Source organism: Salmo salar, chromosome ssa27 (assembly GCF_905237065.1).
Source record: "Salmo salar chromosome ssa27, Ssal_v3.1, whole genome shotgun sequence".
Lineage (NCBI taxonomy): Eukaryota > Metazoa > Chordata > Actinopteri > Salmoniformes > Salmonidae > Salmo > Salmo salar.
This window is the reverse complement of record NC_059468.1, coordinates 24477083-24501633: the sequence shown is the minus strand read 5'-3', so window position 1 is coordinate 24501633 and position 24551 is coordinate 24477083. Positions and strand designations below refer to the sequence as shown.

General features: G+C 41.8%; 2 protein-coding genes across 6 annotated transcripts in view; both read left to right on the top strand.

Moving 5' to 3' along the window:
• Nucleotides 1-4640, top strand: part of LOC106588736 (sorting nexin-13) — a 35369-nt gene extending 30729 nt beyond the window's left edge. For all 5 annotated transcript variants that reach the window (XM_045709232.1, XM_014178018.2, XM_014178017.2 and 2 more), the window contains exon 26: nt 68-4640. In XM_045709232.1, coding sequence (XP_045565188.1) covers nt 68-303 — 236 coding nt within the window. In that variant the 3' untranslated portion in view covers nt 304-4640. The remainder of the gene's footprint in view (nt 1-67) is intronic.
• Nucleotides 4641-9858: 5218 nt separating this feature from the next.
• Nucleotides 9859-24551, top strand: part of LOC106588741 (serine/threonine-protein phosphatase 6 regulatory ankyrin repeat subunit A) — a 55660-nt gene continuing 40967 nt past the window's right edge. Inside the window, exon 1 of the mRNA XM_045709295.1 lies at nt 9859-10117. Coding sequence (XP_045565251.1) covers nt 10094-10117 — 24 coding nt within the window. The 5' untranslated portion in view covers nt 9859-10093. The remainder of the gene's footprint in view (nt 10118-24551) is intronic.

Sequence of the window (24551 nt, the reverse complement as noted above, 5' to 3'; positions counted from 1 at the left end):
ACACACACACAGACTGAACACACTTGTTCACTATTAATCCATCATTTCTCACTCTATCCTCCTCTAGATGAGTTGAAGCACATCATAGGGGCGGATACGACTCGTAAAGGCATCCTTCGTGTGTTTGACATGTTCCAACACGGACCAATGAATCGTCGGCTGGTCTACGTGCTCCTAGAAGGATTCCTGGAGACCATGTTCCCTCAGTACAAGTTCCCAGAGCTGTTTGTCAAACTGCACTCCCGTTCGCCGCGCACAGCTAGATACACACAGAAACTTAAGAGCACCTCCCTGAAGAGGTGACAGGAGACTGGGATTGGGCAGTGTACTTGGTGACACACACACTCGCTCACACGCCGTGAGGTAACAGAGGGAGGAGGGGAGTAGTGGAGTAGTGGGGAGGGTGTGTATGTGTGCTGGTGAGAAGAGGTGTGCGTGTCCTTCTTTCTATGTCAGAGGTGCTTTTTGGGCCATCCGAGCACTTAACTCTTCCTCCTCTCCCCTACATGCCTCTCACACTCTCCTCTACTCACTCACACACACCCTCTCCTCTCCTGTGCACAGTTTAGAGACCTCATTTGGGTTTTATTTTATTTTTGTACTTTTTATTTCCTACTAAACTATTTTATTGTAGATGTGTGGTCAGACTGACAGCTGCTCTGATATACACAGCAGCTGATCTCCGTTACTGATACCAGAGAGCAGAGCTATGTATAGAGAAATACATGGGTCGTTTCATGTAATGAGTCCCTTTTGGGTAGTGTTTCCCAAATTCGGTCCTGGGTTCAGTTTTTTTTGCCCTAGCACTACACAGCTGATTTCAAGTAATCAAAGCTTGATGATGAGTTTATTAATCGTCTTTGTAGTGCTAGGGCAAAAACCCAAACATGCGGGACCCCCTTAAGGTCCCAAGGACCAAGTTTGGGGAAACGCAGGGTTAGAGTAATTTGGTGGGAAAGAAATGTAGATTTAATGAAGAGCATATTTTCAACCTAATAAAAAGCATAGTTTCCCATCTCAAGAGGTTAAAGAAAAAAATAACTGGGTGGCAGGTAGCCTAGCAGTTAAGAGCATTGGGCAAGTAACCGAAAGGCCGCTGGTTGGAATCCACGAGCCGACTAGGTGAAAAATCTGTCGGTGCCTTTAACGGCAATTAACCATAATTGTTCCTGTAAGTCGCTCTGGATAAGGGTGTCTGCTAAATGACTAAAATGAAGAAACAAACATGCTAAATGTAAGTGCCAGATAAAGTAACAGGGTTGACCGTAACAGGGTTGACCGTAACAGGGTTGACCGTAACAGGGTGACGATTTCATCTTAAATCAGCCATAAATCCCTTGTGACCGGGGGAATGGAAGGCTCTTGTGTGCAACAGGGAGGGGCAATTGAATACCAGCTTCACAAAAAACAATGAATTGTTAAAACATTTTTTGCCTTTGTATCTATGAGTAACGGGGTTGACGTGTTATCCTCAACCCACTCAGTTTTCCACCACAAATCAAGAGAAAATGGCAAAAAAAGAGTATAACCAGCTCATCTGCTTTTACATTATAATTTTACTGTTAAATGTTCAATTTTTCATTTGAATTTTTAAAAAAAGGAATAGGATAGTTCATTTAACAGGGTTTACCTGAATGAATCACACTAAATAAATACTCTTCACAAATTACATTGTCAAAGCAACAATATAACTTAGTCTTCACAGTGATGGTGAAAACTTGGGTTAACATCTTCCTAGAAGTCACAGAGAGTGCACAGAGGGACATGGCAAAATGCAGAATTGTGGCACTTCAGCAAGTCTATTCATATTAAAAATCAAATGTGTTGAATTGTCCATGTGGTCACTTCATTTAATATAACAGGCTTTTAAAGATGCACTATGCAGAAATCGATCTGCCATTTCCTGGTTGCGAAAATTCTAGTAGTTCACCTAATTTCAGTTTATGACGAAACAAGCAAGTACAGGGAAGAGAATCATTGTACTATGTAAACCGCCCTGAAATAGCTTTTCGATAACCCAAAATATTGTATTTTCAGCTGTTTGACGCTGGTGTACAAAAAACGAAAGTAAAAGTTGCTAAATGAAACTTAAGACCGTGAAGCATAGAAATAACCCACAGAACATATATACTGCTTCTAAGACTTGCTTTCAATGAGTGACAGATCTATAACTCATATTTCTGCGTGAATTTGGTCGGGTCGCCCAAAAAGTAACATATTGCAGCTATAAAAATCAATATTGCCGCACAATTTCTACTAAAAATATCAAAGGGATGCAAAAGGGACTCATTTCGTAGAACGACCCACATAGGTTGAATGGCATATGTTGTGTATATACTGTACCTGTACATAGAAATAGAATTAATAGATTCTTTTTCTACGGGTATATATGGGTCTGACTTATACTGTAAGCTTTTAAACAGCAGGAGACAGATGAGGAAATAGAGACAGAGAATGGGCCTGCAGTGTCAACCACATCCGGTTCTGCAAGGCGTGTGTTTTTTCACGTTTTTGTTATTTTGTGTTTTTTTTACACAATGTGACATCATCCATGCCTGCCATAATCCTTTCGGACACAAGGAGGCAGGGTTTGGCCTAAAGGCCATTTCCCCTTTTTTAATGCACCGGTCAGTAGCCATGACAACCAAAGCCCTAGCTGTTTGTGTGTCTGTGTGTAGACAGGCAGGATAGAGACAGCTCTAGTCTACTCACTGTGCTTCCTATTGTTAATCATGTGAAAGAAGAAGAAACCAGAATGCACAGCTCACCTGCTCTCTCTAGAGCTGAGACCTGGGTAAATATGAAATGGCACCCCATTCTAGTGCACTGCTTTTGGACAGACGGAGCCTAATAGTAGTCCACTTTTATATTAGGAATATGGTGCCATTTTGGACAGAGCCAGAATGAAATGAAACAGGCCAGACTGTGTGAATGTTGCCGTCTGTAGAGGTGACTGTCTGTCGGGTGTTTTCGCATACACAGGTATGCCTATTACAATGTACTCTGTGGGTCCTGTCTGTCTGTGTTAGGTCTTTTAGAGGTTTGTGTGTGTTTCTGTGCGTTTGTGTGTGTAGCAGTAAGATGCAGCCCTCCCCAGTCAGACACTGTGCCAGTGTGAGCTTTAGTGAAGCAGCCTTAATACAGACCAAGAGACCATGCTATAGTAACGCTCTCACACACACACTCGCAGCACTACGTTACAAAGAGAAAACCCACTGATATCCTTACTTAATCACACTTTTATTGTCATTCATTTTGTGCAATATTTTTCTTTAATGCATGTGTATTTGAATAACTGTATATTGTATAAAATGTAAACTAAAATGTTTTGAAAAATTGTAGAAAAGGTGAAAGAATTATCCCCCTTCCCCAAAGAAAAAAAGTATTCTAACCCCAACAACCTACATTCCGATGTTAAAAAAACAAAACAAAAAAAATGTATTTAGACTTGTTTTATAAGTCTGTGTTTTTTGGGGGGGTTTCTCACTCCTGATGAATCTGTGGTTTCCGTGCTGATATGTCAGTAGCAGGAAAGAGGAGTGATCCAGCCAGTCGAGCTAAAGCCTCTGGATGGGAATTGCATCCTGTTATATGAACCAATGACAGGAGAGACTTTGTCATCTGACCAATAGAATTGCAGGAATACTGTGTTCCTGTGAACCAATAGAATCACTGCTGAAGAGCACTTACTACCGGAGTTCTTCCATTGGCCGAACAGAGCTCCATTCCACTGCTGCCATTGGATGGAACTGTCTCTCGTCTGCTGTGATTGGCTGGCAATGAGCAGCTCTTGACTGTGATTGACAGCGTGAGGACATTAACTCTGAGCTGTGACACCTTTTTAAAGGGAGGTGGATATTTGTCCCCGGACTGGAGAGTTGACCAGGGGAACCCCATAGGACTTCACCTTAAAAGCCTCCACACTCTCCTCCCGTTCAAGACGGCTTGGCTGTTGATGTTTTTTAATCCCTTAGGGACAGGTTTTCATAGCATTTACCCCACATCAACATGATCCTGTGTTGTATAAATCATGAAATGAATGGGAACAGAATCTAATGGGTGAACACAATGAGACAACACAGCCTCATGTAGATTTTGATGAAACTTTGCTGTGAAAAACTGGGATCTCCTAGTACATTATGAATCTATGATAATGAACCGTGTGCATATCTGTGTACAGTACGTGTCTATAGTGTGCCTAAATGTCTGTCAACTCTATTTTCATATTTTTCTTTAACAAAAGACAAAGATCAAACAGAATGTCATGGTCATTTTAGACTGAAAAGAACTCAAGACTCTAGAACCAGAGAAATCGAAAGATTTTAGAGCCAGGGGTGGGTTCTAGACTCTAGAACCAGGGGTTGCCAACCCTCTTCCTGGAGAACTACTGGCTTTTGCTTCAACCCTGCTCTGTTCTAATACACCCAATTTAGCCAATCAAGGTCTCGATGAGGAGCAGCTGAACCAGGTGTGTTAGAGCAGGGCTGGAGCAAAATCCTGCACAGGAGGGTAGCTCTCCAAGAACAGAGTTGGAGACCCCTACTCTGTGGTGTTTCTTGCATCATGCTTATCAAACTATTCCTTTGGAGACCCTGAACTCCGATCAGTATAACACTAATAATAAAATGGTAACTAACTGACCACTGTGTGGTGTGTGGCACGTGTTGCTCTTCAGTGATCTCTCTCTCTCTCCTTCAGAGTCCCTTGCATCCTCCCACTCTGTCTCACTTTTCTCCCTCACTCTTTTCCTCTCTCTGCAACCACACACTCCAGCTACAGTTAGCAGGTGCTGCTGTTAGCAGCTTAACACGGTTTAGGAGATGTAGATTTGTAAAAACATTCACACTCACCAGCTTAGCAGCAGTCTAGCCTAAGATGGCTGCAGGGCTTAGAGTAGCTGTAGGGCATCTCTCACTTACATACAACATGAATGATGCGTTAAAAACAACTGGGAACTAAGGGGGAAAAATTGTTCCGACTAGGAAAAATAGTTTTGAACGGTCATCCAACTCGGAATTCTAATTCGAAAACTCAGGCATCTTTCTGGAGCTCCGACCTGAAGATCACTGACGTCATGATTTGACCTTGTTTTTTTCCAGAGTTCCCAGTTGTCTTGAAAGCACCAAAATACACTCCCCTTGGCAGCTGATTTGTAGCCAGTGCTATGTCATGACTTCTGTCGCTGCAAGGTGGCGTCCTTTCATCTTCAGTGGACCATACTGTATTAATCTGTCTGGTCTATAGACTTTAATCCGATGGCTCCTGGGTATCTCATATCTGAGCCACATTATTCACTGATATACATTTGATAAGGAATGTCCCCAGGTCGGGGAGACTCTTCAGGCAAAAGGTCAGAGGTAGCCTATCCAGTGACAGCACAAGCTATTAATAACAGTCATTATAGGGACAGACTGCATGTCAATCAACCACCCTGAGCAGGGCCAGTTCCAGGCATAAGTGACATGAGGTCATTTAGGGCCCCCAGCCATTAGGGAACTCAGTCGGGCCTCAAACTTACTATTGAGAGTAGGGATAGTAGAATACACTAAGAATACAATAAATGTGATTGTGCATCAGCAGTTTTTCTCTGGTTATTACAGTCACTGGCAGTCACTCATTTAGCCATGTCAGCTAATCATTTTTAGATTGGTAGTTAGTCTAGTCAGCTTAGTCAGCTATCTAAACTTGTAGTAATTTTGGCCAAATACCGACCTGGCCTTCATGGGGCCCACATTGATTTTGTTAGTCATTCTCACTCAGATACTATTTTAACATTGCATAAGTCATTACATTTGTAGAATTGCAGGAAATTAGCTGTAAAGCTGCAATGTGTAACTTTTTGGGTGAACCTGACCAAATTCACATAGAAATAAATGTGTTATAGATCTGTCATTCACATTGAAAGCAAGTCTAAGAAGTTGTAGATATGTTCTATGTGTGCTATTTTTGTTTATAGATCTTTTACTTTTGGTTTTCTACACCAGCTTCAAACAGCTGAAAATACAATATTTTTGATTATGGAAAATATATTTCACAGCCGTTCGGATGGTACAATGATTCGCTACACTATACTTGCTTGTTTTGTCACAAACTGAAATTAGGCGAACTATTCGAATTTGAGCAACCAGGAAATGGGAGAGCAATTTCTGCGTAGTGCATCTTTAAAACTGCAAACATGCAAAATGGGTAGAATTTCAGGAAATGTTATAACATTACGTTTTTTCTCCGCTCCATGACAAAATGTGTAGAATCGCAGAAAACGTGCTTTAAAACTGCAACATTTTCTCTACGCCCGATAGCAAAATGTGTAGAATTGCAGGAAATGTACTTGAAACAAAAAATATATATCTCCACTGTCAAGAGGGTGGCCACTAAAATGTTTAGCTGCGAGGTGGGGGGGCCAACCAAATCTCGCTTATGGCCCCCAGAAGGCTATAACTGGCCCTGACCACGAGACTGTATCTACTTTACTGATGCATTATGCAGTACCAGTGAAAAGTTTGGACACACCTACAGTGGGGGGAAAAAGTATTTGATCCCCTGCTGATTTTGTACGTTTGCCCACTGACAAAGAAAGGATCAGTCTATAATTTTAATAGTAGGTTTATTTGAACAGTGAGAGACAGAATAACAACCAAAAAATCCAGAAAAACGCATGTCAAAAATGTTATAAAATGATTTGCGTTTTAATGAGGGAAATAAGTATTTGACCCCTCTGCAAAACATGACTTAGTACTTGGTGGAAAAACCCTTGTTGGCAATCACAGAGGTCAGACGTTTCTTGTAGTTGGCCACCAGGTTTGCACACATCTCATGAGGGATTTTGTCCCACTCCTCTTTGCAGATCTTCTCCAAGTCATTAAGGTTTCGAGGCTGACATTTGGCAACTCGAACCTTCAGCTCCCTCCACAGATTATCTATGGGATTAAGGTCTGGAGACTGGCTAGGCCACTCCAGGACCTTAATGTGCTTCTTCTTGAGCCACTCCTTTGTTGCCTTGGCCGTGTGTTTTGAGTCATTGTCATGCTGGAATACCCATCCACGACCCATTTTCAATGCCCTGGCTGAGGGAAGGAGGTTCTCACCCAAGATTTGACGGTACATGGCCCCGTCCATCGTCCCTTTGATGCGGTGAAGTTGTCATGTCCCCTTAGCAGAAAAACACCCCCAAAGCATAATGTTTACATCTCCATGTTTGACGGTGGAGATGGTGTTCTTGGGGTCATAGGCAGCATTCCTCCTCCTCCAAACACGGCGAGTTGAGTTGATGTCAAAGAGCTCCATTTTGGTCTCATCTGACCACAACACTTTCACCAGTTGTCCTCTGAGTCATTCAGATGTTCATTGGCAAACTTCAGACGGGCATGTATATGTATTCTTGAGCAGGGGGACCTTGGGGCGCTGCAGGATTTCAGTCCTTCACGGCGTAGTGTGTTACCAATTGTTTTCTTGGTGACTATGGTCCCAGCTGCCTTGAGATCATTGATAAGATCCTCCTGTGTAGTTCTGGGCTGATTCCTCACCGTTCTCATGATCATTGTAACTCCATGAGGTGAGATCTTGCATGGAGCCCCAGGCCGAGGGATATTGACAGTTCTTTTGTGTTTCTTCCATTTGCGAATAATCGTACCAAATGTTGTCACCTTCTCACCAAGCTGCTTGTCGATGGTCTTGTAGCCCATTGCAGCCTTGTATAGGTCTACAGTCTTGTCCCTGACATCCTTGGAGAGCTCTTTGGTCTTGGCCATGGTGGAGAGTTTGGATTCTGATTGATTGATTGCTTCTGTGGACAGGTGTCTTTTTTACAGGTATCAAGCTGCGGTTAGGAGCACTCCCTTTAAGAGTGTGCTCCTAATCTCAGCTCGTTACCTGTATAAAAGACACCCGGGAGCCAGAAATCTTTCTGATTGAGAGGGGGTCAAATACTTATTTCCCTCATTAAAATGCAAATCAATTTATAACATTTCTGACATGTGTTTTTCTGGATATTTTTGTTGTTATTCTGTCTCTCACTGTTCAAATAAACCTACCATTAAAATTATAGACTGATCCTTTCTTTGTCAGTGGGCAAATGTACAAAATCAGCAGGGGATCAAATACTTTTTTCCCCCACTGTCCTTATTCAAGGGTTTTTCTTTATTTTTACTATTTTCTACATTGTGGAATAATACTGTAAACATCAAAACTATGAAATAACAAATATTTAATCATGTGGTAACTAAAAAAGTGTTAAATCCAAATATATTTTATATGTGAGATTCTTCAAAGTAGCCACCCTTTGACTTGATGACAGCTTTGCACACTCTTGGCATTCTCTCAACCAGCTTCATGAGGTAGTTTTGTTTTGCCGCAGAGCACCAGTCTATGGCCCGTGACATTCATGTCAAAAGCGGTGAGGGAGGAGCGCCCTTCTCAAATCAAGCAAGAATCTGCTGCTTGGAAGTGTTCAACAAGGCAGCATAGTGCATGGTCTATACATCTCTTCTCCATAAAATATATGTTTGAATTTTCAAACTAGTTTTCATTGGGAAGTATAGTAATATTGTATTGTATCAAAAGCAATATCACTTTTACATGTGAAAACACATACACATACTCATTACTCCACACGTACTTAGTTACGTCACTTTTGTTTTGTGCCAACTTTGCTTACCTGGGCACCCAGCTTTATCGAATCCCCTTAGTGCTTGACAGGTTGTAGGGTTTTTATTTCACAAGATCTCCTCACATTTTTACATTTTAGTCATTTAGCAGATGCTCTTATCCAGAGCGACTTACAGTAGTGAATGCATACATTTCAAACATTTCATTTCATACATTTTTGTTTTTTTCTGTGCTGGCCCCCGTGGGAATCAAACCCACAACCCTGGCGTTGCAAACACCATGCTCTACCAACTGAGCTACAGGGAAGGGCAAAAGTAGTTATTAGAATTGCTGTGTAGAGGTACTAGCTACAGTTAACGTTTACAGTTGAACTAATCTATTTCATAATGATTAATAGTGGGAGTTTTCAATCAATTGTCAAATCTGAGAGATGCACATACAGTAGACCTATGACCACGGGCGCAACTTTGGTTTTAGAAGTGGGGGCAAATAACTTATATATATATAGTTGTTTTCTCCAGTTCTGTTACACTCTAAACATCAGCCCGCTCGGAGAAGTCCGCTTGGTCCTAAAGCACACCCTAGCCTCGTGTTGTATCCCATTCCAATGATAAACCTGGGGGGACAAAAATGCAATTTCATAATGTGGGGGACATGTCGTCTCCGTTCCCATCCCCAGTGAAAGTTGCTCCCCTGCGCCTATCTATCCCACATTTTTATTCTAGGTCCATTATGTCAAATATTTTCTAAATGGATTTTCTCAATGAAACACGGAAGGAGTTATATTACGCTGGCTGGGGCTGGCCAGGGCTGAACCTTGAAATTGCCCGTCACCATCGGGGAAAGCAGGGAGGAATGCCCTTCTCAAAATCTGGCTTGGTCATGTTGTCAACAAGGAAGTCATCATTGTGCATCGTCCAGAAACATACAACATCTCTTTTCCATAAAATAAATGTTTGAATTTTCAAGCTAGTTTTCCTTGGGAAGGCAGATAAAAGCATTTTTGTCAAAACCAATCACTTTTGCATGTGAAAACACAGAATCCTACTCATCACTCCACATGCTTTTTTGCGTCACTGTAGTTTTGAGTCGACATCGCAGTCGGCCAGAGCGGGGCACTCGGCTCACGCCCTGGAGGCAGGCAGGCAGGCAGGCAGCCTGGTTCCAAAACAAATGCAATCACTTTTCACCCGGTTCAAACTCCACACACTTGGTAACCCGGGACAGATAAACGAATCCCTTATTCGCAACGCTCATCTGCAGCTGGCTAACCAGCATCGTTATTGCTGCTGGGGGGAACTTGCCTCTAGCCAATCAATAGTCTTCTTACTAGCGGCTGTTATGTTGTTGGGTTTGTTTGGTTTCTTGCGTTCCTGTCTTTGGAAGGAGAGAGCGTGATGCAAACGGGACTATAACGGGCCATAACCCTCAGCAGCCGGTTAGCTAGACACGCCGGTAAATCTAAGACATCGGCGAACCAAGAAAAACGATGGTTCTAAAGATTCGAGACCAGGTAAGTTGAGGGCTAATTAGCTATTAGTAACTATCCGAGCTAACGTTACTTAAAGAAACAGCCTGTCGTTTAGCTAAATTAGCCTACATTTGGGTCGTTTGCATAAAGTACAAACGACTCGAAACTCTCATAATTAGCTAGCTATATATTTAGCCGAAGTTAAAGCCTGGTATATATGTAAGTTATATTGCTTTAGCCAACTTATTTTTGCCAGAAAATGACTTTGTCAAAGCATAGCTACATGTAAAGTCACCTGGCGTCATGACAGATAACTCTCAGCTGGTCAGCAACAGGTGTAAAGTCCAAAAGGGGTGTTTGCACGTGAGTGTATCCAAAGGTCCTTGACACTCTACAAGTTGTTTAGTGTACTGCCTACTCAAGAGTATGCACCCTCTGTCTGCCAATATCCTTCCAATATACACACACTTGCCTTAACACTCCCTGTCTGTTGTAGTCGGCTAGTCTATTCTCCAGTTCCTAGGGTGTTTTGATTCTTCTGAAATGTGTTTTTAGGAATACACACACCAGTGTCAATTTCAGCATGTAAATCTTGGTGGGCCAAACTCAACAACAACAAAAATATCGATGCATGCCAGCAAAGCCACAACACTAACGGTGACAAACGGCGCCCACAAACTGTTCGTTAAGGCTTATTTACTGCCTTATAAAAAAACAAAGCTGATTTACCAGACTTCAAATCACATTTTATTGGTCACATACACATGTTTAGCAGATGTTATTACGAGTGTAGTGAAATGCTTATGCTTCTAGATCTGACAGTGCAGCAGTATCTAACAGGTAATATCTAACAACTCCACAACAAAACCTAATATCTAACAATTCCACAACAAAACCTAATACACACAATCTAGTAAAGGAATGGCATGAGAATATATAAAATATATGGATGAGCAGTGACAGAGCGGCTAAGATGCAATAGATAGTATAGAATAGATAATGCAGGATACATATCTCGCATTACTTATCTCATATGTAAACTTTCTTAAAGTGGTATTATTAAAGTGCCAAGTGTTCCATTTATTAAAGTGGCCAATGATATCAAGTCTGTAGGTGGGCAGCTGCCTCTCTGTGCTAGTGATGGCTATTTAAGAATCTGATGGCCTTGAGATAGAAACTGTTTTACCATCTCTGTCCCAGCTTTGATGCACCTGTACTGACCTCGCCTTCTGGATGGAAGCGGGGTGAACAGGCAGTAGTTCGGGTGGATATTGTCCTTAATGATCTTTTTTGCCTTCCCATGACATCGGGTGTTGTAGGTGTCCTGGAGAGCAGGTAGTTTGCTCCCAGTTATGTGTTGTGCAGACCTCACTACCCTCTGGAGAGCCCTGCGGTTGTGGGCGGTGCAGTTGCCGTACCAGGCGGTGATACAGCCCTACAGGATGCTCTTGATTGTGCACCTGTAAAAGTTAGAGGGTTTTCGGTGACAAGCCACATTTTGTTCAGTCTCCTGAGGTTGAAGAGGCACTGTTGCGCCTTCTTCACCACACTGTCTGTGTGCATGGACCATTTCAGTTTGTCGGTGATATGTACACCGAGGAACTTTCCAGCTTCTCCACTGCTGACCCGTCGATGTAGTTAGACTTGCTTAAACAATTGTGGTTTCTACTGACTATTGCATAAGTGGACAACGAGCGCATAAGAGGCAATCTGTAATTTTGATTATAAACTGGGTGGTTCACGCCCTGAATGCTGATTGACTGAACGCCGTGGTATATCAGACCGAATACCACTGATATGACAAAACATTTATTTATACCCCTGTAATTGCGTTGGTAACCAGTTTATAATAGCAATAAGGCTCCTTGGGGGTTTGTGGTATATGGCCAATATACCATGGCCAAGGGCTGTATCCAGGCACTCCGTGTTGCGTCATGCTTAAGAACAGCCCTTAGCCATGGTATATTGCCCATATACCCACACCCCCTCGGGCCTTATTGCTTAATTAAGGCATTAATGAGCTAGGACGGATGTAGTCAATATAACTATTTGTTCAGCACTTTTGAAATGTACAGCGACAGAATTCAGAACATGGGCTGTTCTTACAGTATTCTCCTTGTACATCAAGTCAGAACCATAGGATAAATAAAGGGGGCATATAAACAGACAATGAAAGCTCTTACAATATTCAATGATTACATTTCTCTAAAACAGGCTATAGGCTACATGTGCACCACCAAGTCAGAACAGTAGGCTAAATTGTGTGGGGGAAGGGATTTTTTTTGGGGGGGTGAGGCACATGGGCTACGAACAGCTTACTACACAACATACACAGCATATTACATCATTTTTGCAGCAGCATACATTACATTTTTGGACTCACCTTGATGTACTGTATTCACTTCAACAGGAAGGTGGCGCGGTGGTCCTTCGTGGGCAAATTTGGTCATCAAACTTTGTCATCAAAGTCTGGCATTCTCCGGATTTATGGTGCTTTCAAGACAACTGGGAACTCTGGGGAAATAAACAAGGTTGAATCATGACGTCAGTGATCTTCAGGTCGGCGCTATAGAAAGAGGCCTGAATTCCCAACTTGGAATACCGAGTTGGATGACTGTTTTTTTTCCCAGAGTTCCCTATTGTCTTGAACTCACTGAAATCTGAGATTTCCCAGTTCTGAGTTTCCAGTTGTTTTGAATGCGGCAGAAATCATGCTGGATTGACAGCATGGCCAGTGTTGAATGTTTATCCTTTGAAGCTTGGAAAAGAGACCCTTAAACCCAGACGTGGACCTAACACCCACTCCACTGAATAGCAGACTAGGGATTGCTTTGCGAGGCTTGCAGTTAGCCACTGATTCCTTCCAAACCACTCATTGTTGAATTTGCCATTTCGTACTGATACGTTTTTATCTATAATTTCTCTTCATGAAATGATTTGCCATTAGATTGTCGACTTGATTCATGATGATGACTGCTAGCTTGGTAGCTAAGATTTTGAAAGTATGACGTTGACATGATCAGTCCAATCAAAGCTACGGTAGATAAAATGACATGAAATCACGGTATATCTGTGCCCAATGACCTTGAGCCTTCTTGGATGGGCACTTCTAATATAACTCTATGGCAGCACCCAAGGGGCTGGGAATTTTCTAGCTCTACCTGTAAATTTTGCAGTGACGTAATGTCTCCATGACTGACAGAACACTGAGCCAATCACGGCGCAACTAGAGAACATTACCAAATCCCCTGACTCAAATGTACAGTAAATGTAAACATTCAGAAATGAACAGTAAACTCACAAAAGTTTCAAAAGAAAATAAACAATACAAATGTGACCGACCGGCTCGATTCGGTCTTACGTAGCAAAATTTGAAATTGTGTTTTTTACATTGGACAAAAGTTGAGACTCTAGAAAATGGTATATCATACACTACAGTTGAGGAACCATAGGAAAGTAATTATGCTTTGAAAGTTGATAAACTTTTAAACCCACTTTTGAGAAAATGGCCCTGGAATGTTTTGGTATACCTACTGGAGAGCTCTTTGTCTACATCCATTCAGCATCGTTCACACCCTGTTAAGCCTTATCCCCACCCATCTCTTTAAGGGTTCACGTGAGGCCATGTGCTAAACAGAGCGAGTACTGTAGTGCACTAAACAACCAAATATTTGAAGACTAAAGGCAGTTGTTGCAGTGACATCATGAACACTCACAACCATGGATGAACGATTCTCCCTCTGTCATGGGTGCCATGGTTTCCCTTAGTTTGAAGATGTATAAAACACCTGTCTCCAGATTACAACAGCCTTCTAGTGTGTTCCCTTTTCGAATCCCTCTGCATATTTGCAATCAAACGCCCACATTTTTTCCATCTCCTTAGCTATCATACTCTGCTTCGAGTCTTCTTTGGTATGACGCTACAAGCTTGGCACGTGGAATTGGGGATTTTCTCTCATTCTTCTTTGCAGATCCTCTCAAGCTCTGTCAGGTTGGATGGGGAGCATTGTTGCACAGCTATTTTCAGGTCTCTCCAGAGATGTTCGATCGGGTTTAAGTCCAGGCTCTGGCTGGGCCACTCAAGGACATTGAGACTTGTCCCGAAGCCACTGCTGTGTTGTCTTGGCTGTGTGCTTAGGGTCGTTGTCCTGTTGGAAGGTGAACGTTCGCCCCAGTCTGAGGGCTCTGGAGCAGGTTTTCATCAAGGAGCTCTCTGTACTTTACTCTGTTAATTTCTCCCTCGATCCTGACTAGTCTCCCAGTCCCTGTTGCTGAAAAACATCCCCACAGCATGATGCTGCCACCACCACGCTTCACCGTAGGGAGGGTACCAAGTTTACTCTAGACGTGCGTGCCTTTCCAAATACAGACAGGATCTGTGCCTTTCCAAATCATGTCCAATAAATTGAATTTACCACAGGTTGACTCGAAGTTGTAGAAACTAGAGGTCGACCGATTACTCGGAATGGCCGATTAATTAGGGACGATTTCAAGTTTTGATAACAATCGGTAATCGGTATTTTGGGCCACCGATTTGGCCCCCAAAAATGTGGTATTCATTTTTTTTAATCATTTTTTATATATATATATATATATATATATAAATGAATGAATGAATGAATAATTTTTTTTTTTTTACACCTTTATTTAACTAGGCAAGTCAGATTAAGAACACATTCTTATTTTTAATGACGGCATAGGAACGGGGGTTAACTGCCTTGTTCAGGGGGGATTCGTTTTTGCAACCTTCCGGTTACTAGTCCAACGCTCTAACCACCTGCCTTACATTGCACTCCACGAGGAGCCTGCATGGCAGGCTGACTACCTGTTACGCGAGGGCAGCAAGAAGCCAAGGTAAGTTGCTAGCTAGCATTAAACTTATCTTATAAAAAAACTATCAATCTTAACATAATCACTAGTTAACTACACATGGTTGATGATATTACTAGTTTATCTAACGTGTCCTGCGTTGCATATAATCGATGCGGTGCTTGTTAATTTATCATTGAATCACAGCCTACTTCGACAAACGGGTGTTGATTTAACAAGCGCATTTGCGAAAAAAGCACTGTCGTTGCACCAATGTACCTAACCATAAACATCAATGCCTTTCTTTAAAACCAATACACAAGTATATATTTTTAAACCTGCATATTTAGTTAATATTGCCTGCTAACAGGAAATTGTGTCACTTATCTTGTGTTCATTGCATGCAGTCAGGGTATATGCAACAGTTTGGGCCACCTGGCTCGTTGCGAACTAATTTGCCAGAATTCTACGTAATTATGACATAACATTGAAGGTTGTGCAATGTAACAGGAATATTTAGACTTAGGGATGCCACCTGTTAGATAAAATACGGAACGGTTCCGTATTTCACTGAAAGAAAAAACGTTTTTGTTTTCAAGATGATAGTTTCCGGATTCGACCATGTTAATGAGCTAAGGCTCGTATTTCTGTGTGTTATTATGTTATAATTAAGTCTATGATTTGATATTTGATAGAGCAGTCTGACTGAGCGGTAGTAGGCACCAGCACGCTCGTAAGCATTCATTCAAACAGCACTTTCCTGCGTTTTGCCAGCAGGTCTTCGCTGTGCTTCAAGCTGTTTATGACTTCAAGCCGGGTGGGTATAATTTGTGGAACGTTCCAACAGGAATCTATTCCAAAAACTTCGTAAATAACAAGGTTGCCAAAATACAACGCATACAAAGTTGTATAGCGGCAGAATGAGATACCGGGTAGGGAGTGGTCTATTTCATTGCGTTTTTCACTCATCACGTTTATTCCGAAAAATGTCTGTCCTCACTCTGGATGCCTATGGACAAAAATTAAGAATAAGCTACGTGTTGAGTTGATGCCTATTCGGCAGCTAGTTAGCTAGGTTTGTATGCGTTGCTACTTTGTATGCGTTGTTGGTTGGCAACCTTTTACTTTACGTTTTTTGTAACAGATTCCTGTTGGAACGTTCCACAAATTATACACACCCCTTCAAGCCTATCAACTCCCAAGATAAGGCTGGTTTAACTGATGTGAAATGGCTAGTTAGTTAGCGGGTGCGCGCTAATAGCGTTTCAAACGTCACTCGCTCTGAGACTTGGGAGTGGTTGTTCACCTTGCTTTGCATGGGTAACGCTGCTTCGAGGGTGGCTGTTGTCGATGTGTTCTTGGTTCGAGCCCAGGTAGGAGCGAGGAGAGGGACGGAAGCTATACTGTTACACTGGCAATACTAAAGTGCCTATAAGAACATCCAATAGTCAAAGGTATATGAAATACAAATCGTATAGAGAGAAATAGTCCTATAATTCCTATAATAAATACAACCTAAAACTTCTTACCTGGGAATATTGAAGACTCATGTTAAAAGGAACCACCAGCTTTCATATGTTCCCATGTTCTGAGCAAGGCACTTAAACGTTAGCTTTCTTACATGGCACATATTGCACTTTTACTTTCTTCTCCAACACTTTGTTTTGCATTATTTAAACCAAATTGAACATGTTTAATTATTTATTTGAGGCTAAATTGATTTTATTGATATATTATTTTAAGTTAAAATAAGTTGTTCATTCAGTATTGTTGTAATTGTCATTATTACAAGTAAATACATCGGTAAAATATCGGCCGACTAATCGGTATTGGCCCTTTTTGGCCCTCCAATAATCGGTATCGGCGTTGAAAAAAAATCATAATCGGTCGACCTCTAGTAGAAACGTCTCAAGAAATAATGTTAATTGTTTTTTATTTTTAATACATTTGCAAAAATGTATAACCTGAATTTGCTTTCTTATTATGGGGTATTGTGTGTTGATTGCTGAGGATTTTTTTTTATTTAATCAATTTTAGAATAAGGCTGTAACGTAACAAAATGTGGAAAAAGTCAAGGGGTCTGAATACTTTCCGAAGGCGCAGAGGATGTTCCCAAGGTTTCTGTTGACTCATATCCCCCGGTTGTTATTGGGGTCAAATTTGTCTCCACTTTTGTGGATCGAGGTGATCATTCCTTGGTTCCAAATATTGGGGAAGATGCCAGAGCTAAGGATGATGTTATTGAGTTTAAGTATAGGCAATTGGAAGTTGTGGTCAATATATTATATAATTTCATTTAGGATACCATCAACCCCACAGGCCTTTTTGGTTTGGAGGGTTTGTATTTTTTTTCTGTAGTTCATTCAAGGTAATTGGAGAATCCAGTGGGTTCTGGTAGTCTTTAATAGCTAATTCTAAGTTTTGTAAATGATCATGTATATGTTTTTGTTCTTTGTTATAGAGCCAAAAATATTTGAGAAGTGATTTATCCATACATCTTCATTTTGTTTGTTTAGTGTGTTCCAATAACATTGAGCCAATTTCTGACATGCTGTTCCTTATTTTTTTCATATTGTATTTCTGTGCTGTTTGTGTTCTTAGTGCCTTCAGAAAGTATTCCTACCCCTTGACTTATTCCACATTTTGTGTTATAGCCTGAATTCAAATTGGATTACATAGATTTGTATCACCCATATACACACACTACACTATATTGACAAAGTGGAAACATGTTTTTATAAATGTATTCACTCCCCTTTGCTATGACACTTACTCCAAATTGAGCTCAGGTGCATCCAATTATTTTTGTTATCATCCTTGATGTCACTACAATTTGATTGGAGTCCACCTGTGGCCAATTCAATTGTTTGGACATGATTTAGGTCCCACAGTTGACAGTGCATGTCAGCACAAACTATACCATGAAATCCAAGGAACTGTCTGTAGATTTCTGAGATAGAATTGTGATGAGGCATATATCTGGGGAAGGGTATAAAACTTTTTCTAGAGTGGAACTACCCAGACTCTGCCTAAAGCTTGCCGTCCGAACAAACTGAGCAACCGGGCAAGAAGGACCTTAGTCATGTTGATGACCAAGAACCCAATGACCACTCTGACAGAAATACAGAGATGCTCGGCTGAGATGGGAGAACCTGTCAGAAGGACAACAGTCTCTACAGCACCTCACCAATCTGGGCTTTATGGGAGTGGCCAGATGGAATCCAGTGCTGAGAAAAAGGCACATGACATCACGCCTGGAGTTTGCAACAAAAAAAGGCATGTGAAAGATTCTATGATCTGATGAGACAAAAATGTAACTCTTTGGCCTGAATAAAAAACACTATGTCTGGAGAGAACCAGGCACAGCTCATCACCCATCTACACCATCCCTACCGTGAAGTATTGTGGTGGCAGCATCATGCTATGGTGATTCTTTTCAGCGGCAGGGACTGGGAGACTGGTAAGGATAGACGGAACAATGAATGGACCCTAATATAGGCAAATCCTTGATTAGAACCTGCTTCAGAGTGCAAACAACCTGGGAGACTGGAATGTAAATCTTTGCCCAAGGTCAATGACCCCAAACATACACCCAAAGCAATACTGGAATGGCTTCAGAACAAGGATGTGAAAGTCCTTGAGTGGCCCAGCTAAAGCCCAGACTTAAATCCCTTTGAAAATCTGTGGAAAGACTTTAAAGTTGCTGTTTACCGCCACTCTCCATCTAACTTAACCCCCCTAGATTTGATGTCTGCGCCCCTGCGGAAATTGAGTTAGCATAATCAGAAAATCCCCATAAAAATATATTAGTTTAAGCTAGAGATCTGATGCGTCTCAATCCGCCGATGTCGCACTTCCGCATCTACGGTAAAAGGTGTCAGAACTAGAACGGTGTTTGTCAGACCATGAGACATCCCGAAAATCGTTCTTCGCTCAAAATCGTCTGTAGCGTCCGAACGGTTTGGCCTACAAACTACACTGAACAAAAATACAAACACTATGTAAAGTTTTGGTTTCATAAGCTGAAATGAAAGATCCCAGGAATGTTCCGTATGCACAAAAAGCTTATTTCTCTCAAATGCACAAATTTGTATTTCATCCCTGTTAGTGAGCATTTCTCCTTTGCCAAAATAATCCATCCACCTGACAGGTATGGCATATGAAGAAACTGATTAAACAGCATGATCATTACACAGGTGCACATTGTGCTGAGGACAATAAAAGGCCACTCTAAAAAGTGCAGTTTTGTCACACAACGCAATGCCACAGATGTCTCAAGTTTTGAGGGATTGTGCAATTAGCATGATGACTACAGCAATGTCCAACAGAGCTGTTGTCAGAGAATTTAAGCCGCCTCCAACATAAAGTTGCCAGTATGTTCAACCGGCCTCGTGTATGGCGTTGTGTGGGCGAGCGGTTTGCTGACATTGTGTCAAGGTTGTGAACAGAGTGCCCGACGGGGGCGGGTGGTTATGGTATGGGCAGGCATAAACTACGGACGATGAACACAATTGCATTTTATCTATGGCAGTTTGAATGCACAGATACCGTGACGAGATCCTAAGTCCAATTGTTGTGCCATTCATCCTCCGCTCGGCAACATGTCTCAAGGATATGTACACAATTCATGGAAGCTGAAAATGTCCCAGTTATTCCATAGCCTGCATACTCACCTGACATGTCACACATTGAGCATGTTTATTGAGCATGTTTGGGATGCTTTGGATCGACGTGTACGACTGCGTGTTCCAGTTCCCGCCAATATCCAGCAACTTCACACAGCTGTTGAAGAGGAGTGGAACAACATTCCACAGGCCACAATAAACAGCCTGAGCAACTCTATTCCGAAGTAGTTGTATTGCGCTGCATGACGCAAATGGAGGTCACACCAGGAACTGGTTTTATTTTATTTTTTAAATGTAAGGTAACTGTGACCAACAGATGCATATCTGTATTCCCAGTCTTGTGAAATCCATAGATTAGGGCCTAATGCATTTTAAATTGACTGATTTCCTTATATGAATCATTGAAATTGTTGCATGTTGCGTTTATATTTTTATTCAGTATATATAGATGAGACTCTCACGAACACAATGGTGGTCTCCGTTTTGCGCCAAGACCCCCCCCCACACACACACACACACAAGCGTCTTAGGACTTTCCTGAATTTGGTACAGCTGATCTGCCAACTTTTGTCTGTAGCGTCCGACCAGTTTGGGTTACACACTAATATGACCCCTCTCTCACGAACACGCACATGTTTTGCTCTAGGATGCTCACAAGACTCATCTGAAGGTCCCCAGGTACCAGTTGAAAAAATGAATGGAAGTACAGTGAATGTATTGGGACTGTTTAGTGCTAAAAATAATGGGTTAAATATAAAATGAAAAATCTTGATCTTTCTTATGGTGCATTCGGAAATTATTCAGACCCTTTCCCTTTTTCCACATTTGGTTACGTTACAGCCTTGTTCTAAAATTGATTAAATATATATTGATGAGGACAAATCTACGCACAATACTCCATAATGACAAAGCAAAAACATTGATCGTCCTTGAGATGTTTCTACAACTTGATTGGAGTCCACCTGTGGTAAATTTAGTTGATTGGACATGATTTGAAAAGGCGCACACACATCTATATATAAGGTCCCACAGTTGGCAGTGCATGTCAGAGCAAAATCCAAAACATGAGGTCGAAGGAATTATACGTAGAGCTCCAAGACCTGATTGTGTCGAGGCATAGATCTGGGGAAGGGTACCAAAAAATGTCTGCAGTATTGAAGGTCCCCAAGAACACCATCATTCTTAAATGGAAGAAGTTTGGAACCACCAAGACTCTTCCTAGACCTTGCCGCCTGGCCAAATTGAGCAATCGGGGGAGAAGGGCCTTGGTCAAGGAGTGGACCAAGAACCCAATGGTAACTCTGACAGAGCTCTAGAGTTCCTCTGTGGAGATGGTTGTCCTTCTGGAAGGTTCTCCCATCTCTGCAGCACTCCACCAATCTGGCCTTTTATGGTAGAGTAGCCAGACGGAAGACACTCTTCAGTAAAAGGCATGTGACAGCCCGCTTGGAGTTTGCTAAAGGACTCAGACCATGAGAAACAAGATTCTCTGGTCTGATGAAACCAAGATTGAACTCTTCGGCCTGAATGCCAAGCGTCACTTCTGGAGGAAACCTGGCACCATCCCTACGGTGAAGCGTGGTGGTGGCAGCATCATGCGCTGGGGATGTTTTTCAGCAGCAGGGACTGGGAGACTAGTCAGGATCGAGGGAAAGATGAACGGAGCAAAGCACAGAGTGATCCTTGATGAGAACCTGCTCCAGAGCCCCCAGGACCTCAGACTGGGGCGAAGGTTCACCTTCCAACAGGACAACGACCCTAAGCACGCAGCCAAGACATGGCAGGAGTGGCTTCGGGACAAGTCTCAATGTCCTTGATTGGACCAGCCAGACCCCGGACTTGAACGTGATCGAACATCTCTGGAGAGACCTGAAAATAGCTGTGCAGCGGCGCTCCCCATCCAACCTGACGGAGCTGAGAGGATTTACAGAGAAGAATGGGAGTAACTCCCCAAATACAGGTGTGCCAAGCTTGTAGCGTCATAACCAAGAAGACTCAAGGCTGTAATCGCTGCCAAAGGTGCTTCAACAAAGTACTGCGTAAAGGGTCTGAATACTTATGTACATGGTATATTTCAGTTTTATATTTTTAATACGTTTGCAAAGAATTTGAATAACCTGTTTTTGGTTATTCATTGTGGGGTATTGTGTATAGATTGGGGGGGGAAACTATGTAATACATTTTAGAATAAGGCTGTAACAACAAAATGTGTAAAGTCAAGGATTCTGAATGCTTTCTGAATTTTATATAGGACGGACTTGAGAACAAACTTCCTTATTAGATAGTCCCCAAAAAAGTATCTGTTATTCAATGCGTTTGTATGGGCTAATAGCAGTAAGAAGAAATACACATTTTCATCAAATAATATACAAATGTATATATATTTTGATACTTCAAGGGGTCTTAAAATTCTAAATCAAATAGTAAAATTATCCTTGGTATGACCTTAAAACAATTCCATATAGCTTAGTAGAACCCTTCCCCTGGCGTAGACAGGGTTTAGACTGTTTAGTGCCAAAAATAAGGGTGTGTGTGTGTGTGTGTGTGTGTGTGTGTGTGTGTGTGTGTGTGTGTGTGTGTGTGTGTGTGTAAAGTTTGGACACACCTTCTCATTCAAGGGTTTTTCTTTATTTGACTATTTTCTGCATTGTAGAATAATAGTGATGACATCAAAACTACGAAATAACACGTATGGAATCATGTAGTATCCAAAAAAGTGTTAAATATATCTAAATTAGCCACCCTTTGACTTTATGACTGCTTTGCACACTCTTGGCAATCTCTCAACCAGCTTCATGAAGTTGTCACCTGGAATGCTTTTACAACAGTCTTGTCCTTCATTCTGTGGTCCAACTCATCCCAAACCATCTCAATTGGGTTGAGGTCAGGTGATTGTGGAGGCCAGGTCATCTGATGCAGCACTCCATCACTCTCCTTTTTGGTCAAATAGCCCTTACACAGCCTGAAGGTGTGTTTTGGGGTCATTGTCCTGTTGAAAAACAAATGATAGTCTCGCTAAGCACATATCAGATTGGATGGTGTGTCGCTGCAGAATGCTGTGGTAGCCATACTGGTTAAGTGTGCCTTGAATTCTAAATAAATCACTGACAGTGTCACCAGCAAAGCACCATCACGCTTCCTCCTCCATGCTTCACAATGGGAACCACACATGTGGTTTGTCAGTTTTCAAGCCTCAAAGCGCAAACCCAAATTGTATTGATTGATGCAGGACTGTGTGTGGATCCGTTCACATGAGGCTGGAGCTGGTTGTCCCTATGTTACTGAATACAAATACTTACCCGTTGCCGTGGGTGTGTAGGCCTTGGGTGTGTTTGGGTACGTGTGAGCATCCATGTGTGAATGAGTCTTACATTACAAACACACACAGATTCCTGTGAGCAGGGTTAGAGAAAAGATCAGGGTAAGCATGCCTGTTCTCTCTCTCTCTCACACACACACATCTCTTTACCTAAGTATTCACACCTCTTTGCTATGAAAATCCAAATTGGGCTCAGGTGCATCCTATTTCTTTTGATCATCCGTGGGATGTTACTATATGTCAGTACACCCTTATGGGACAATGTTTCCCAGAATAGACATGTTCTGTGGTTCTTCTAACTGGTGCTGTTTTTCTGTAAATGGACCAAATCTGGTGTTGATAGCCCCTCCGATGTCTATACCATAGAGACAGACTGGGGACACAGACTGGTCATATGATTTACATCTGCTCTATTGCAAGTCTTCCAACACACACACACAAAGCAAAGCGGGAGAATGCATGCACACACGCGCGCACACACTGATTTAATGGGGTTTTGTGGCTAGGCTAGAATGCTCCTCTAGGCTCTCAGGCTCTGCCTCCCATATGAAAACAGTTACAACAGACCACACACACACACACACACACACACACTGCTCTAGTTGTCTTGCCAGTTTGTTCCAGTTTTTATAATGAGGGAATAGGGGAAGCTCAGCCACCAATGCACCAATGGGGTTACTGGCATACACACACACACACACACACACACACACACACATACACACACTGGCATACACTTCTCTTTAAGTTCTGTGAGCGGGATAAAGCCTCTCTTATCCTAATGGAGAACACAGCAGAGCCTTTGTGCCTGAATAAAAACACCAACCAGTACAGGCCACTACAAACCAGCAGTACAGAAACTATGGACCAGACCAGTGCAGACATAATTACAGACCAGTTCAGGCCCCTACAGTCTTATAGACCACTACAAAGCAACATAGACACAGCAACATAGACACCATTAAGGACCAGTGCAGACCACTATAGAACAATACAGACTTATATAGTGCAGACCACTATAGAACAATACAGACTTATATAGTACAGACCACTATAGAACAATACAGACTTATATAGTACAGACCACTATAGAACAATACAGACTTGTATAGTACAGACCACTATAGAACAATGCAGACTTATATAGTACAGACCACTATAAAACAGTACAGACTTATATAGTACAGACCACTATAGAACAATGCAGACTTATATAGTACAGACCACTATAGAACAATACAGACTTATATAGTACAGACCACTATAGAACAATGCAGACTTATATAGTACAGACCACTATAGAACAATGCAGACTTATATAGTACAGACCACTATAGAACAATGCAGACTTATATAGTACAGACCACTATAGAACAATGCAGACTTATATAGTACAGACCACTATAGAACAATGCAGACTTATATAGTACAGACCACTATGGAACAATGCAGACTTATATAGTACAGACCACTATAAAACAGTACACTTATATAGTACAGACCACTACAGAACAATGCAGACTTATATAGTACAGACCACTATAGAACAATACAGACTTATATAGTACAGACCACTATAGAACAATACAGACTTATATAGTACAGACCACTATAGAATAGTACAGACTTATATAGTACAGACCACTATAGAACAATACAGACTTATATAGTACAGACCACTATAGAACAATGCAGACTTATATAGTACAGACCACTATAGAAC